General features: G+C 42.6%; 1 protein-coding gene across 1 annotated transcript in view; it reads right to left on the minus strand.

The window, feature by feature from the left end:
• Positions 1-545: 545 nt before the first annotated feature.
• The window catches only part of MRPL3 (mitochondrial ribosomal protein L3), an 88,715-nt gene continuing 71,372 nt past the window's right edge, over positions 546-17,888 (minus strand). The window contains exon 10 of the mRNA XM_030206464.1: positions 546-1,438. Within this exon, the coding sequence (XP_030062324.1) occupies positions 1,289-1,438 (150 nt within the window). The 3' untranslated portion in view covers positions 546-1,288. The remainder of the gene's footprint in view (positions 1,439-17,888) is intronic.

Below are 17,888 nucleotides of genomic sequence, written 5' to 3' on the forward strand. Positions count from 1 at the left end.
TCTAAGCACTGCACCACATGAATCAGTTGTTTAGATGTCCTTCCCTTTCCATTAAGTCCCTCCAAGTTTCTGTCAGCCAATCACAGCTCGTTTAGCTGACATTAGAGCACTGGCCTGGGAATCAGAAGGTGGCTGGTTTGAATCTCCCTTTCACTATTTTTTAATTTGGACGTCCCCAACTGCACTTGCATGTTTTTTTTTTTTCTTCCGATTTTTGCTCTCTGCATGGGTCCGGGCAGCACCAACTAAACTAAATTTGCTCGGGGGACCTGCATACTGCTGTCATGGAGCTTGGAATGATATTTGAGGCTGGCATAGAGACATCTCAGGGGGACCAGTACACTACCAATGCTGGCCCCTCCCACGACCAAATGCCTTGGATTTGTTCGTTTTTGAGCTGGGGCGCTTTGGTTTCGATTATCGCTGAAAAACGAAAACGCCTAGCTCAACAAACGCCCAAATCCTATGCATTTGTCCGGCACAAACCGTATTTTCTAAACTAAAGATAAACGTCCATCTTTTTCGAAAATACGATTCGGCCCGCCCCTTCACGGACCCGTTCTCGGAGATGGACGTTTTTACAAATGGGCGTTCACGTTCGATTATGCCCCTCAATGGGATTCAACACAATTTCAAAATAATGATTAAATAAGTTTCCAAACCTGAAGAAAGGTTAAAGGATCTCATCAAAAATGTATTCTTTACAGGCATATGGCAGTGATTGGTATATACACTTCTCAATACACCCTATAATCTGCTTTTTTCAATGGCCTCCTATTCCTATACATTTCTATGTAATACTAGAATAAAGCTTGCTATATTATATAGCAGCTAGTGCTCTAGATTATCATGCAGGAGACTCAGATTTGACTTTCAAGTTGAATTTTGGATCTTTATGTAGGTGCAGTGTTCATAATCCCCAGGAAAAGGGTATCCAAGCAGTTTGTACTTGTTCTGGACCTCAGAGACACAAAGGGCTGCAGGTTTGATAGTTTTGGGCCAAGGAATCTTCAGAAACTCTTGAGTTGGGTGAGTAAAGATTAAAAAGAGAGGAAATACACACAGTTATCATATGTGTGTGTGGGGGGAGGGGGGGGGGGTAGGGCTAGTTCCAATTGTGCTGGAAGTCCAAAAAGAAAGAGGAATTGCTGGGTCAACATTAAAAGCCAAAGAAAAATGTGGAGATGTCACTTAGTGAAGAAGAATAATTCCTGGTTAAGACCAAACAGCTCCTCCAAATGACTAGAAACATTGTTAAACTCCCACATGTACAAAGAGGCCAACAGTGCTAAGAGTATGTGACAGAGGGCTCACTGAACTGGAATATCTGATCATCATACAGGTTTTCCGGAAGCTCTTCATCTCCGTCAGCAAAAAAAGTGGGGAATGGAAGGTTTTTATTTTGCTCTCGATAAGCTAACAGCTTGGAGTCTTTGACCTAGAAAAGAAAAGGGAAACAGAGGAAGACAGACAATAGTGTTAATAAATCAACTGGTAATTCACTGACAGTAATGCATGCAAACCCAAGGACCTCACCCTTTCCATAAAGAAAGCGGCAGTCCAGTTATGCTAATATCATTCTTTCTTTAATTGAGAGAGTGTATCAAGCAAATGTTAGTGTCATTAATGGACTATCAGCTTAGGCACACATTTACTTTTGCCTGCTGTGAAAAGAAGTACTATTTATACAGCCATTTGCCCCACTGCTTAGCATAAACGAAGTGTACCACATAAAAATTACACTTGTTCAATCAAATATGACAAGGCTGCAACTGCTCAGTACCTAATATGTGAACCTCTGAAAAGCCAGTACTTAAATTTCCTTTTTTTATTCACGTCTTTAGGCTTTATTTTTAAAAGTCAGCTTGTGTTCTTCTTCACGATATTGATGTGGCATAACAGATTCCTTGCTCAATCTGACTTTTAATTATTTTGATAGAGACCTAATTCTGATGAGCTGTTATTTATTTTAAACTTTAGAGGGCAGCATTAAAATTACCTTTTTTGCAACTCTATTCCTAATTACTATAGCAATTAGTTTGCCATTCAAACCAGGGTGGACTGTGCTACTATTTATACATTGAACTTAAATTCAGAAAATTCAGGCCATACAGAGATGCACAGATTTTTTTCAGTATGACTGGAGAGGGCACATGCTGTTATTCTCATCACAGCACTGTGGCCATTCTATTTTTGAACAGTTTTAATGAAACGTAACAACTAGTGGTAAAAGAACTATTGTTAGAACATGTCCCTCTGTCTCTGAAATATAGTTTGTATACTGTGTAAATCCAATTGGATATATGGGAACAAGTAAGCAAAAACATGCAGAGGTATGGATTTGGAAATGCTTTCAAAATATATCTGTAAAAGAAATATCTAAGGGAGAGTGTGGTCTTGTGAGTGTAGGAATATGTATGTGGGTGCAGGTGTAAGAAGTAAGGGGCAGCTGGATAGATTTATGGAAAGAGTATGTTGTCTATTAGATTGTAAGCTCTTTGAGCAGGGACTGTCTTTCTTATGTTTGTGCAGCGCTGCGTACGCTTTGTAGCGCTATATAAATGCTAAATAGTAGTAGTAGTAGTTTTGTGAGTTTACATGGGGGTGTATTTGGTATGTGGTTAAAAGGTCTGTTATGTGTGTGCAGTGCATATGGAGAAAGACAATTGAATGGAGGTGTAAGATGAGATGGGGGTATGTGGCTGTATGTACATGTGAAGGGGTATAGAAGGGTTTGGGTATTGGATAATTTGTGTGAAGGGGGGTAGTTGAAGGAAGATGGGGCTCTGAGTATGTGTGTGTGAGTGATAATGTAACGGGTGTGGGCTACGAAAAAATTTTTTTTTTTTTGGGGGGGGGGGGTCACATAATTTTATTGAATTTGCAAATATAAGAACAATATATAGATGTATTATAACCTTTATTAAAAACCATATATGGCATCTGCTAAAATATAAATCATTAACCCCCTAATTCTATAAACTTGCATGCACTTGCTATTTTACACTTAGCATGCAAAGTTGCATGCTCAAGTTATAGAATACTGTCAGTGGTGTACATAACTTAATATAATAGTTAGCTGCTAAATGCATTAATGGAACAATTGAAGGGCTTATTTCCAAAACCTGCGTAGTCCATATTAGTTGCATTTAGACTTGGGGGATTTGGGAAATAAGCCCTTCGATTATTAGCTATAATTGGTATTAACTGGCACTAACAGTTAGATGCATAACTGCCCTTAGTCAGGATTCTGCAAATTGCATGCGCAAAAGCCACAGTATGCAACTGCTAGGTGATATGGACCTGGGAGGAGCAAGGGCGCGCTTAATGCTTATGTGTACAGGTTATAGAATACCAAAAGCTAGGTGCCTAACTGCCTAGAGTTAGGTATGAGAATTTACAATAGCCATTAATCAGCCACAGGTGCTCATGCCTAAAGTTAGGTGTGTATAACTACGGACTTACACTAGTATTCTATGACGGGAATTATATTTGTTAACTGCCACTACAGAACTAATAGGGTAAGGGTAGGTACATTGGGTTGGGATTCAATACCTCCTTTCAGTGGTACAATCAACATGGTTTACATTTATTATATGCAGGTACTTTCCCTCTCCCACGTGGGCTCATAACCTAAGTTTTTGTACCTGGGGTAATGGAGGGTTAAGTGACTTGCCCAGTTCCCCAAGTTCTCAGCCCACTGCACTACCATTACGCTACTCCTCCACTTCCTCTACATCATCCCAGAGTCTAAGTTTAGGGGATCTTAAAACCTTCACTGCAGCATGGTGTGTCAAAATGAGCTGCTGAAGTTCAGAAAAAAATGTACCTTTTTCACCATGTGTCATCAGTTATTGCTATTTCATCCATAATTTAGCTTGAGGGCTGTAAGAGTCAAATGGATGACAAGATACAGTGGCACAGCAATAATAAACATTACTTTCATGTTAGAGTTTTGTAGACGTGATTGAAATTTCCACTGATCAAAAAGAGGCAACACTGCCTCTGTATAAGTCTCTGGTGAGACCTATTTTGGATTGCTATGTTAAATTTTATACACCACAAATTTTTCAAAGGGATATAAACTAGACGAGTTTGATCTGGAAGGTAGCTACTACAACGGTCAGTGTTTTTTGTCATTAAGCATATGGAGAGGAACTTAAAGAGCTAAATATGCATACTTGGGAAGAAAAAGGGGTAGGGGATATATGATAGAGACATTTAAATAGCTCTGATCTGAAAAGTTCACAGGAGGCAGGCAACTTTCAACTAAAGAGAAACTCTGGAATGAGGGATCATAGAATGAGAGTGAAAGGAGGGAGACAGAAGTAATCTACTTTTCTACAGAAAGGGTTGTGGATGCATGCAACAGCTGCCCAGTGGAGGGAATGGATAAAAGGAGGGCATGCAAATTCAAGAAAGCATGGGAGAAGCACAGAGGATTTCTGAGAGAAAGGAAAGGTTTAAGTGGTATATATTTATTTTTTTATTTGTTGCATTTGTATCCCACCTCTTTGCAGGCTCAAAGTGGCTTACAATAGATCATGAGTAGTAGAAAAGTGTTAGTATCATAAACATTTAGTATTGCATGATCTTGGTTAGTATGATGATAAAAACAAAGTAGTAGTATACAAGCAGATTTTAAGAAAGAGTTCTGAGATTAAGTAGGCGAGTTGTGTAGTGTATGTTCACTTGGGTTGGTCTTTTTGGTATGCTCTTTCAAAGAGATGGGTCTTCAGTAGTATGCGGAAGTTCGTTCTTTCGTAGGTCGATTTCAAGTTGCGCGGCAGTGCGTTCCATAACTGTGTGCTCAAGTAGGTGAAGTTTGACGCGTGCATTAGTTTGTATTTCATTCCTTTACAGCTGGGGAAGTGCAGATCAAGGAATGTGCGGGATGATCTTCTGGCATTCCTAGATGGTAAGTCTATTAGGTCAGACATGTAAGCTGGTGCGTCTCCATGGATAATTTTGTGAACTAGTGAACATATTTTGAACGTGATGCGTTCCTTAAGTGGAAGCCAGTGTAATTTTTCTCGTAAGGGCTTGACACTTTCAAATTTAGGTTTGCCAAATATGAGTCTAGCTCCAGTGTTCTGGGCTGTCTGAAGTTTCTTGATTATTTGTTCTTTGCAGCCGGCATATAGTGCGTTGCAATAGTCAAGATGACTAAGCACCAATGATTGTACCAAGTTACGGAAAACACTCCTTGGGAAGAAAGGTCTTATTCTTTTTAGTTTCCACATTGAGTGGAACATCTTCTTGGTTGTGTTTCTCACGTGGTTCTCTAGTGTTAGGTGTCGATCAATGGTGACTCCAAGAATTTTTAGGGTTTCTGAGATAGGAAGGTTTAGAGTTGGTGTATTGATGGCGGTGTATTCTTTTTTGTTGTGTTGGGAGGTTAGTATTAGGCATTGGGTCTTTTCTGCGTTGGGGTTGTGCATGTGTACGATGTGGGTAGAAGTAAGGGTGTATGGGGAATAGAGGTGGATACATATCTGCATGTTCAGGGGTATAAGATAATTTGTTGTGGAGTCTGGGGGAGATGTGGGTGTTTGTGTGTAGTGAATATAAGAACAGGTAGGGGGTTTATGTACGTGGGATGCTGTGTAGCTGATAGAATGTTGCTATGTTCCTTGTTTGCAGCCTGCTATTTTCTGTGCCTGTACCCCCCAACAGTCTACCCAAGTATCCTGGAGCCTGATGCCCAGTATTTGTGCCTCTGCTGCCCCCCCCCCCCCCCCCCCACCGATGATTCACCTACATGCCCTCCAATGCTCCACCCATGTATACCGGGCACATCTAAATGTTTAAATTAGAATGCTTTGGTAGCGTTTGATGCTTTACACTGTGTGCATGCTCTGAACCTGATTGAATATTGCTTGTAGCCTGCTGTCCAGTATCTTCAGTGCAGTCCAGTATCTGTGCCAAGTACACTCAAGGAGTGTACTAAAGGAGCAGGTCATTGCTCACAGGGCGCTCCTTGGGGTAGCAAGAGCTTCTTTTACACTGCTCTGCTGGATAAGCATGTTACTTAATCGTTTGTTTTTGTTGGGCTTGGCCCTCCTGCTTTTAATGTTTTGTTTTTTTTGTGCCATGTCTGCTACTGTAATCCCAGTGGTTTCGGGAAGACAGTTGTTTCAATTGTGTAAAAGGAGAATGACATACCCAGTTGATGTTTAATTGACTGTCGGTCCCATGTATATCCCTGATTTTTGTTGGTTTTGGTAAAGCCAAATTATTTGAACATAGCTTTGCTTAATGCTCAAGCCTTAAATTAGCATGTTTTGTTTTATGATTTGGTATATGATAAAAGTTTTTTTAATTATTATATTTCATGAAAGAGGAGGGAAGATGTGTATTTGGCACCATGCTGTCCTCCATGTTTTTCTTTTAATGCACACTGCTGCAAGTACAGGGGAGAGAGCAGAGTTGCCCTGTTGTCCGATTCCTCCATTTCTGTGAAAAAGCATCATTTGGAATCTACTTATGAAGAGGCTCTTCTATGCCAGGCGTACTTGCTGATGACCCATTTCCTGTTGTTTTTGTATTGCCCTCCAACTTTATTGATTGGCTAATGGGAGTCTGTTACTCAGTTAATTATTGATGTGACCTCTCAACATTCTAACATTTGCATCCTGGCAGATTTTAATAATCATTTTGATGACCCATCTTTGGTTAGAAAACAAATATGGGCTGTTCTTTAGAATACTCCCAGCTGGTAAATGTTCCTAAGCATGTGGCTAGTCATATTGTTGACTTGGTTTTTCTTTCCCAACATTTTTTGTATTCCGATGATAAATCAGTTACTGGGGACCTTCCTTGGATGGACCATTTTTTTTAAAAATTAAGTATGACTTTGCAGCTTCCAGAAGATGTAAGCCTGTTGATGTGCACCCCGTCAGTCATTGCAATTTGCAGATGTTTGATTCTACAGCCGTCTCTTCTGTTTGTTGATTCCCTGATAACTTCCATACATTATCAGTTGTAGACCTCTTTGGAGCTCTGCGTTTACACATACCTTTGGTAAGATTGCTCCTTTTGCAATCTTTTCCCTTCTTGCACACACACACAAAAAAATCTTTGAAATCATTCAGGGTCACAGTTACAGAAGCAAAATTTAAGGAGAGCCAAAAGACTTTGGAGGAAGCAAGACTAGTGATTCACTTGACCTCTACCCTGTTAGACTAAGGAAGTACTAGGCAATGATTAGACAAGCAAAGATGGAAAATGTCATGCATACGAGTATATACTCAAAAACCATGAAAAAATATGTTTCTCTTTATATGACCTACCAGCTACAGCTTCTGATTTTTTAATTTATTTGGTAGTACAATCAGTACATAAAGATAGGTCTCTCTCCTGAATGAAATATTAGTTCTGTGCAAAACATAAAAAGGTATCTCTTCTGAATTCCCTATTGAGTTTTGTCTCTTATTAACGTTTTAGTACATTAAATATATGAATACAAGTAAAAAAAAAAGGCCCGTTTCTGACACAAATGAAATGGGCGCTAACAAGGTTTGAGAGAGTGACTGTGTGAGAGAGTGTGTGTGACAGAGTGTGAGAGTGTAAGAGAGTGTGAGTGTCGGTGCGAGTGTGTCTGTGTGAGAGTGTGTGTGAGAATGTGTGTGCGAGTGCGTATGTGACCCACAGTGAGTGTGAGAGTGTGCTTCACACAGATACAGTGTGTGTGAGAGAGAGTGTGTGTGAGACAGAGTGTGAGAGAGTATGTGTGCGATACACAGACTCTCTGTGAGACCGAGAGTGTGTTTGAGAGTGACTGTGTGACACATAGAGAGTGAATGTGAGAGACAGTGTGAGAGAGTGAGAGAAAGACACTGATTGAAAGAGAGAGAGAGTGTGTGTGTGTGTGCATGTGAGAGAGTGTGTGTGTGTGTGTGACAGAGATACCTCCCCCCTTCCCTCTCTGGTCTCAGTACCCCCTTCCCCCTCTGGTCTCAGGACCCCCTCCCCAGGTCTCTGGACCCCTCCCCTCTCCACCCTCCCCTCTGGTCTCAGGACCCCCTCACCCCCCCCACTGAACTGGGAGGGGGTGGAGACATAGCTGCCAAGAGGGGGGGCAGGGGGGCCCTGCGCCGCAGTCCCACCCGCCCTCCGTCGTCGACCGTCTGCCCTCTGCATTAAAATCGCAGTCACCTCCGTGGAAGTAGTGCTGCAGGCAGCAGAACGCCTCCCTTCGGGCCTCCTTCCCCTCCCTGTGTCCCGCCCTCGTCTGACGCAACTTCCGCGAGGGCGGGACGCAAGGAGGGAAGGAGGGTCGAAGGGAGGCGTTCTGCTGCCTGCAGTGCTACTTTCATGGTGGTGAGACTGTGATTTCAATGCAGGAGGCCCGGCCCGTTGGCGGACGGAAGGGGGGGGAGCGGCGGCGACCTGAGGGGGGTGGAGGGTGGAGCGGTGGCGTCCTCGGGGGGGGGGGGGTGGAGGGGTGAGCGAAGGCGACATTGGCTGCAGACCCAGGGGGGAGGGCATCGTGTGTCTGGGAGGGGGGTTGTCAGGGAGGCGGTGAGTGGCTTGCAGAGGGTGGTAGCGGCGGCAGTACCGGCAGTGTTGATGCCGGCAACGTTGGGTGCGGACTAAGGGTATGTTGGTGTGCCTTGTGCTGCTATCGTGTGGTAGGTCAGTGCTGCTTGTGACGAATCAGGAAGCACGCTAACGTCAGGACAGGAGATGGATACAGCGTTACAGGCAGCACAAACCCTACAAACCCTTCACTGCCACGGAGTCAGCTTCAGAATGTTGGAGGTGCTTTTTATTATAGTAGATTGTAACTTTTTTTTTCCACACACAGTACAGGACTGTGATCTCTCTCTCCAAAGTATGCCTCTCTTTAAGATTACCTTACCCGGATTACATCTTTATTCACCTTCTCTCTACCTGTTTCTCAGAATACTGATGACGCCTCTTATTTCTTAATCTACACCCGCCAGAGTCAGACTTGTCATTGCTGCACACTTGTCGCTACCAGCCTGGATACCTGGTCTACATGAAGAATTTTACCCATAAGACATGGAAGTCTATTGTGTATACTGGACCACATACTATAAAAGTGGTTATTCCCACTGCTGTTCAACTATAAGATTCTCAGACCGTCTTGCATCAGGCAGACATTTGGCCAGCTACTCATCTCTCCTGATGTCTGCTGAACAGTTTGACTGTGTGCCCTCACTATTCTGTTCTTGAGACATTTTATGATTATTGCAGTTTTGTTGATTGGTCTTGGATGTTAGTTTTGATACTTGTTATCTCATTACAACCCCCCCTTTTTTTCCTGTGACCTACTGTAACGGACTTGTTCCTGGTGTTTTGCAATTTATTTCAGTTGATGATAGATTCTGGATGTCTATTGGCTCTTGATCCCATTGCTTTGATTTTGGGTTAACGAAATGTTTAAGTTTTACTTGTTTTGTGTTTTATCTTCATCATAGTCCTCTGCCCTGCTATTTCCCATAGGATTCCCTGAGCTTTGTCCTTTTTGGCAGCTGATATTAGATTTGCTGATCCATACAATCACTATACCCTAACTACTGGTACCACATGCTTAAGAGACATGTAAATGCTTCTGAGGATTGCACAGTATGTTCTTTACTGTTCCAAACTACTCAAATAGCTGTAGATGCTGTTTAAAAGATGGTTGATCTGATCTATGTTAAGTACGCTCAATCCTTGCGATATTGGTTCATGGGTTTTATGGACTGGTGGGATAATTTGGGATCTATGGTAAAGGGTTTACTCATGTTTCTTTTTCTATTTGTATTATTGCTGTAACTGGATGTATTATGTGTGTTCTTGTATTTTAGCTTTTTGTAAACGTGTGTTAGTTCATACTACTACTATTATGGTTTATCAGTACTCTGCTGCTCCATCTCATGATCCTGTTAAAGAATGTATAGGTTTATTGGTTGGTGATGCCCCCCCTTTGTGGATAATCTAGCCTAATGTTTACTCCTCGGTTTCTTTCCTCTTATCTGCTGCTGAAGAACCCAGCAATGAGATACATGTCCCTTCTGCTGCTGTGTGAAGAATCCCATACCAGTAGATGGTTGGGATTCTTCAAAGAGGGAAATGTAGAAATCTCTGTGTGGAGGAGTGGCCTAGTGGTTAGGGTGGTGGACTTTGGTCCTGGGGAACTGAGTTCGATTCCTGGCACAGGCAGCTCCTTGTGACTCTGGGCAAGTCACTTAACCCTCCATTGCCCGCCGCATTGAGCCTGCCATGAGTGGGAAAGCGCGGGGTACAAATGTAAAAATAAAAAAATATAGCTGCTTGTTATGAAAAATGGAGTCTGTGCTCAGTAACCCCTGACTGAAGCAGAGCCTGGCTGTTTCATTGGGAGATGTGATAATAATAGCAGCCTGCCAGGGAAAACTGATAAAAGTGAAGCCATCAGCAGAATATCAGAAGGGTGAAGATGGGCGTGACAGATTCTAGGGGCAAAATGCTGCCCAAAGATAGGAAGAACATTTCTGATCTGCTCTGGGCCTTCGCTCCAGGTGCCCAGTGCTCCCACCAGCTGCCTTCCAGTTTCTCTTCTTCATACTGTTCCTTCCCGATCTCTTTCTCCGCAGGAACACATTGCTCCCTTCTGCTTTCATCATCTCACCCTCCTTTTTGTCTTCTCCCTTCTCAGCTCTCAACCTTCAACATTTCCTTCCTTCCATTCAACCATCTCCATTCTATATGAGTACATCTTGCCTTCGCTGCTGTTGTCATGCCTCTCCTACTCTTCTCCATACTCTCTTGCTCCTTTTCTCCTGCACTCCGCTGAGGATATTAATCCCAAGTCTGATCCTCCACATTAGCAATCTAATTTCCGTTCATCTCCTCCCCCTTCTTCCCTGTCTTTTGCATGTGCTCTATGGAATGTCCAACTCTGTCTGCAACAAACTTTCATACATCCATGACCTCTTTATCTCTTGTACTCTCCATCTGCTTGCCCTGAGACTTGGTTTTGCCCTGAAGACTCTGCTTCAGCTGCGGCCCTGTGTCATGAAAAGTTACCTTTTATCCCATACTCCTTGTCTGGTTGGCTGTGGAGGTGGTGTTGTGCTACTACTTTACCCTCCTATAGATTTCAATCTCTTCCTCCACCTCAGGCTCACTGCTTTTCTTCCTTCGAAGTCCACTTCATCCGCCTATTCACTCCTCTGCCTCTCTGAGTAGCAGTCATTTATTGACCCCCTTGATAAGTCCCTTTCTTCCTTTCTCAATGACTTTGACTCCTGGCTTTCCTTCTTTCTTGAACCTTCATCTCCTTCCCTCATTCTTGGGGATTTTAACATCCCATGCTAATGATCCCTCTGACTCTCATGCTTCTCAGTTCCTCACTTTAACATCCTCTTTTCAATCTTTAACTGTGCTCCACTACCCTCACTCACCAGAATGGCCACTGTCATGATCTTATCTTCTTCTCCAACTGCTCACTCTTCAGTTTCTGCACCTCAGCTCTTCCCCTCTCTGACCATAATCTGATAACTTCCACACTTAAACACCCTCCCCTCCAGTCCTGTCCAATCTCCACCAATACATTTATGAATCTTCAGGCTATTGACCCTTCTACTCAGTCCTCCAGTGTTTCAAATCTCTTCTCAACCACTATGTTATCCAAGTCTGTCAATGAAGCTGTCTTGTCCTATAATACTACTTTCTCCTCTGCTCTGGATAGTCTTGCTCCTCCCATTCCCCGTTCTACAAGGTGGACCAAACCCCAGCCTTGGCTGACCTCTAGAATCCATAACCTACATTCCTGTGCCCATTCTGTACATAAGCATTGCCATACTGAGAAAGACCAAAGGTTCATCAAGCCCAGCATCCTGTTTCCAACTCCAGGTCACAAATACCTGGCAAGATCCCAAAAAAGTACAAAACATTCTATACTGCTTATCCCAGAAATAGTGGATTTTCCCCAAGTCCATTTAATAATGGTCTATGGACTTTTCCTTTAGGAAGCTGTCCAAACCTTTTTTAAACTCCACTAAGCTAACCGCCTTTACCACATCTGCCGAACGCCTTTGGCTGAAATCCTGTGCCCATGCTGACTTCATACATTTCAAATTCTTGCTGACCTCCTTCCAGTCTGCTCTTTCACTTGCCAAACAGGACTACTACATCCAGTTGACAAATTCTCTTGGCTCAAACCCTCAATGTCTCTTTGCCACACTGAACTCACTCCTTCTAACTCCCCCTTCACTTTCTCCCCAGACTCTGGCTGAGTACTTTCATGATAAGGTTCACAAGATTAACCTTGAATTCTCAACCAAGTCACCTCCACTTCTCCTTCCCTTAGTCCATTCTCTCAACCCTACTTCAACCCCTGCCTCCTTTTCTGAAATCACTGAAGAGGAAACCTTACATTTTCTTTCCTCCTCAAAACAAACTACTTATTCCTCTAATCCTATTCCCACCCATCTACTTAGCACTATCTGTCCTACTGTCATCCCTTTGATCTGTCATATCCTCAATCTTTCACTTTCCACTGTGACTGTGATGTAACTATGGCATTTTGATGCTTTCAAAATGCCATAGTTACACCACTCCTCAAAAAAACCTTCACTGGACCCTGTCCTTCCAACTATCACCCTATCTCCCTCCTCCCTTTCTATCCAAGATACTTGAATGTGCCATTCACCGCCATTGTCTTGACTTTCTTTCATCTCAAGCTATTCTTGATCTACTTCAATCTGGCTCTTGCCCTCTTCAATCAACAGAAACAGTGATTGCTAAAGTCTCCAATGACCTATTCCTAGACATATCCAAAGGTCTCTATTTTATCCTCATCCTTCTCGATCTACCTTCTGCTTTTGAAACTGATGATCACCGCTTAGTCTTTGGTACGCTGTCCTCACTTGGATTTCAGGGCTCTGTTCTTTCGTGGTTTTCTTCTTATCTCTCCCATCATACTTTTAATGTATACTCTGGTGGATCCTTCTCCACTTCTATCCCACTTTCAGTTGATGTACCTCAGGGCTCTGTCTTGGGACCTTTTCTTTTCTCCATCTATACTTCTTCCCTTGGTGTTTTGACTCATCCCAGGGTTTTCAGTATCACCTTTATGCCGATGACTCCCAGATCTACCTCTCCATACCAGAAATTTCAGCAGGAATATAGGCCAAAGTATCAGCCTGCCTGTCTGACATTGCTGCCTGGATGTCTCACCGCCATCTGAAACTAAACATGATCACAACTGAGCTTCTTATATTTCCCCCTAAACCTACCTCTCCTCTTTCCCCATTCTCCATCTCTGTGGAGATAACACTCTCATCCTCCCTGTCTCATCAGCTCGTAACCTTGGGGTTATCTTCGACTCCTCTCTCTCCTCTGCACATATTCAAAAGACTGCTAAAACTTGTCGTTTCTTCTCTATAATATCACCAAAATTCATCCTTTCCTTTATGAGCACACTACCAGAACACTTATCCATACTCTTATCACCTCTCACTCAGACTATTGCAACTTGCTTCTCACAGGTATCCCACTAAGCCATCTCTTTCCCTTTCAATCTGTTTAAAATTCTGCTGTACGACTTATATTCCGCCAGTGTCTCTATGCTCCAATTAGCCCTCTCCTCAAGTCACTTCATAGGCTCCATATCCATTTCCGCATACGGTTCAAACTCCTCTTATTGACTTACAAGTGCAGTCAGCTCCTCAGTACCTCTCCACTCTTACCTCTCCCTACACTCGTTCCCGGGAACTCCGTTCATAGGGTAAATCTCTCTTATCTGCACCCTTCTCCTCCACTGCTAACTCCAGACTCTGTTCCTTTTATCTTGCTGGACCAAATGTCTGGAATAGCCTTCCTGAGCTGGTACGTCAAGCTCCATCTCTGGCCGTCTTCGAATCTAGGTTAAAAGCCCACCTTTTTAATGCAACTTTTAACTCCTAATCCCACTCACTTGTTCAGTACCCATGTTTTATCATGACCACCTTAGTAATTCCCTTATCCCTTATTTGTGCTGTTTGTCCTAATTAGATTGTAAGATCTGTCGAGAAGGGACTATCTCTTCATTTTCAAGTGCATAGCGCTGCGCATGTCTGGTAGCGCTATAGAAATTATAAGTAGTAGTAGTACTGAAGGAATGGAACTGAGAAAGTAAACAAACAAGAAAAGGACGTATGTAATTAACTGCAGACTCAGCAGAAACTAGGAAGATGGGAGGGGGTCAGCAGATGATGAGTTTTGCGCATATATAGTTTGAAGTGAAAAAAAAGAAGGGTATAAAAATAAGGCTAAATAAAGAGGGGGGGTTGAAGTGAAAAAAAGTAGGGTATAAAATAAGGCTAAAGAAAGAGGGGGGTGGGAACTTTAGTAAATCTCACCAGCGACTTGCTTTAGTTTTGGTTTATTTCCCCTCACAGGAAGGAAGAGACCCAATTGATTGTTACAGAATACATGTTTTATGAAACTGCAATGTAATTGGCTTTGTCTGATTGGTGTCTAAAATAAAAGTTTTTAGAGGAAATTTCTTTTACAAATTGATTCAGAGTATATCTCTACCTGTGATAATAGAACAGATAAGATTTAAAGTGTAAAAGAGTAAATCCAGGGAGAAGCACACCCCCTGAACATTTAGCCCGTGCACACTTCTATTGATTATCCTTCCCAGGGATTTGGGAAGGGGGGGCTAAACTCATTCAACTCTGACTTCTTACAGTATGACTGAGTATATCTTAGAAGAACTGATTTATTATCATGAAGATGAGCTCCTCTTTCATGCTATCATTTCCCCTAAATCTTCCCATCTTTATATCTCCGTTTCTGAAATCCCTCCCAGCTAGGTGGGGGGGCTCTGCTTTAATGGTTGGCGGAGATGCCAACCCTGCTAGCCAAAGAGGTCTCATGCGCACGTCCCCCTGTGCAGCACTTATCAGCAGGCGCACTTTGGCCGCTGATGCTGGCTCTCTTGCACATGCTCAGTTTAGAGACTGAACCGAGTATGCGCAGCAGTGTAAACATTGGTGGCTGAAACACACCATTGACTTTAGCGCTGCTCTGGCAGCATAGGTGGAACTCTGAACAGGAAACCTCTTTGGCTGCAGGTACTTGATATCCCAGCCAGCAAAGGTATACTTTAATATGGTGGTGGTGGGGGGAGGGGGAGGTGGAGATAATGCCAGGCCCCCTCAGTCCACCTTCACCCACCTCCACCCCAAAATAGGCTTCTTGGTACACCCCTGTCTGCTACTTTTAAAAGCTGTACTTGTTATCTTGGTTCTTTCTGCTAAGACCAGCTACCCCAGGACACATGTAAACAGAAACTGGCCACCTTCAGGCAGTGCCTATCTGTTGTGTAACCAGTAGGATGCTCTCTGCCAACTGTGGTAGGTCACACCACCATTATTATTTTCATCTTCAATACTGGTCCTGACTCCACATATCCTCTCTTCAGCCAGAAGGAACTCTGCTATTTGAATTTTGTTCACTTTGATATTTGCAGAATTGAGATGCAGTCACACATTCACAAAGATGAATCCCTAAGTGTTTGATGCAAACATTATCTTTGATACAACAACAATTTTTGACCCCTAAGGCAGACACTTAGTGCCGAAACACAGTGCCAAGTCAGATCTTGTATATAACAACAATAGTGTTTCATTACTGATGATTACCCTGTGTCCCTGGTCTTTCTCAAGCCTTCTCCAACTTTCCACTATCGTCAGCAGTATTCTAAGCCTTACCACAGACAGAGAATTGGAACTACTGAATTTGATATGACGTTACTAATTAATTGTCTAAATGTTGAATTATATATGTTAATTCTGGATTTAATTTCAGTTTGGCTGCTAATAGCTAACTTTGTATAATAATATAAATTATCAGAGCATTACTGTATTTATGATGCTACACTGATTACATAATGCCCACTTTAACAATTCTTCATAAATTTCATGTAATGATGTATATATATAAATTAAAAAAAAAAAAAAAGCAGCAAGGGATAGATAGAGATACATAGGGATAGAACCTGTTAGAAAGAACTGAGATTACCATAAAAAAGTGAGACATATAATCTTTACTCTGAACAGACCTTCCCCTGCCAAATATATGACTTCTGGTCTAATCACTGCTTCAAAAATATCTGCCACATATTCCTTGCCCAAGACAACAAATAACTACTACTTCATAAACTGAACAGTCAGAAACAAAGAGAAAGCTTTGTTATTTTAAATGATGCTCCTTAATTATATATAACAAAACCCTTAATTATCCATCTGGATGCAGAACAATTTTACAACACGCAACAGATTAAACCAATAAAGCAGTGTGCTTAATTTCTTAGATCTTTGCTCTTTCCTGTATTATTACAAACATAGAATGCAAGCATGGCACCCAACAGATAAAATAACCATTTGAATAGCACTGTAGTCATAGAAACATAGAATATAAAGATAGATTAAAATCTACCCATTTCACTTTTTGTAACTGCTTCTGTGCAAATAATGATCTTCAATATTTAATCATCTTCAATTGTGGTACTTTTTTGGTTTCTACCACCTCCACTAGAAAACTATTTCATACATAAGATCATAAAATTTGCCATGCTGAGTCAGACCAATGTCCATTGAGCCTAGGATCCTGTCTATAAAAGCGGCTAGCTGAAGTCCAAGTCACATATACCCAAAAGATCCCAAAACGCAGATCACTGTCTTATAGTGCATTTCTAGGATATGAGATGGCATTTTCCAAGTCTACCTAATCATTTTTTATGAATTCCCCTCCTCAACCCTCAAGAACACATCTAAATCTCTTTTGAATCTTGCTATATTGGTTGCCCGCCTGTGCAGCACTTGTCAGCAGGCGCGCTTTGGCCGCTAATACTGGCTCTCTTGCACATGCTCAGTTTAGAGACTGAACCAAGCATGCGCAGCAATGCAAACATTGGCGGCTGAAGTGTGCCGCTGACTTTAGCGCTGCTCTGGCAGCAAAGGTGGAACTCGAACAGGAAACCTGCGTGACTTGGAATCCCATACAGCAAAGGTGTACTTTAATATGATGTAATGTGATGGTGTGGGGGGGGGGGGGGGGAGGTGAAGAGAATACCTGGCCCCCTCAGTCCACCTTCGCCCCCCTCCCCCCTAATGGACTTCTTGGTACACCCCTGTCAGCTACTCTTAAATGCTGTACTTGTTGCCTTGGTTCTTTCTGATAAGACCAGCTACCACTGGACACATGTACAAAGAAACTGACCATCTTCAGGCAGTGCCTCCCTTTCTGTTGTGTAACCAGTAGGATGCTCTTTGCCAAATGTGGTAGGTCATACCACCATTATTCTTTTCATCTTCACTACTGGTCCCGATTCCACATATCCTTTCTTCAGCCAGCAAGAACTCTGCTAGTCATTGCTAATTCTAGGAACATTTGAATTTTGTTCACATTGAGATTTGCAAGAAAGCACTAATCAAGTTGATGTGAGACCACTAGTCCTGAGCATTTTAAATTTTCAAACAGGGCAGACACAGAACCCTGCAAAAAGACACTCAAAACCTATATAGGAAATTCAGTGCTTTTTTTATGCTGGTATGTGCAGGTACAGTGCACTGGTACCATTTTTTCTTGCACGCTCATCCTCCCATCTCCTTCTTTCTGTATCACTCTCCCTGGGTCCATCATCTCTCTTTCCCCCCTCTATCCTGGTTTCAGTGTCTCTTCACTTTCCTTCCCCCCGCCACCTGCGCCTTCCCGGTTACAATGTCTGTCCCGCTCCATCCCTCCACACAGTCCCTCCATCCGCCGGCAGTGCCACTGCATCAATTAAATCAGCCTGCCTCAGGGCCTTCCATATGACGCTTCCAGCCCTTAGCAACACAACTTCCTGCTTCCGAGATGGCAGGACGTGTCATATGGAAGGCCCGAAGCCCCAAGACAGGCAG

Source organism: Microcaecilia unicolor, chromosome 1 (genome assembly GCF_901765095.1).
Source record: "Microcaecilia unicolor chromosome 1, aMicUni1.1, whole genome shotgun sequence".
Classification (NCBI taxonomy): Eukaryota; Metazoa; Chordata; class Amphibia; order Gymnophiona; family Siphonopidae; genus Microcaecilia; species Microcaecilia unicolor.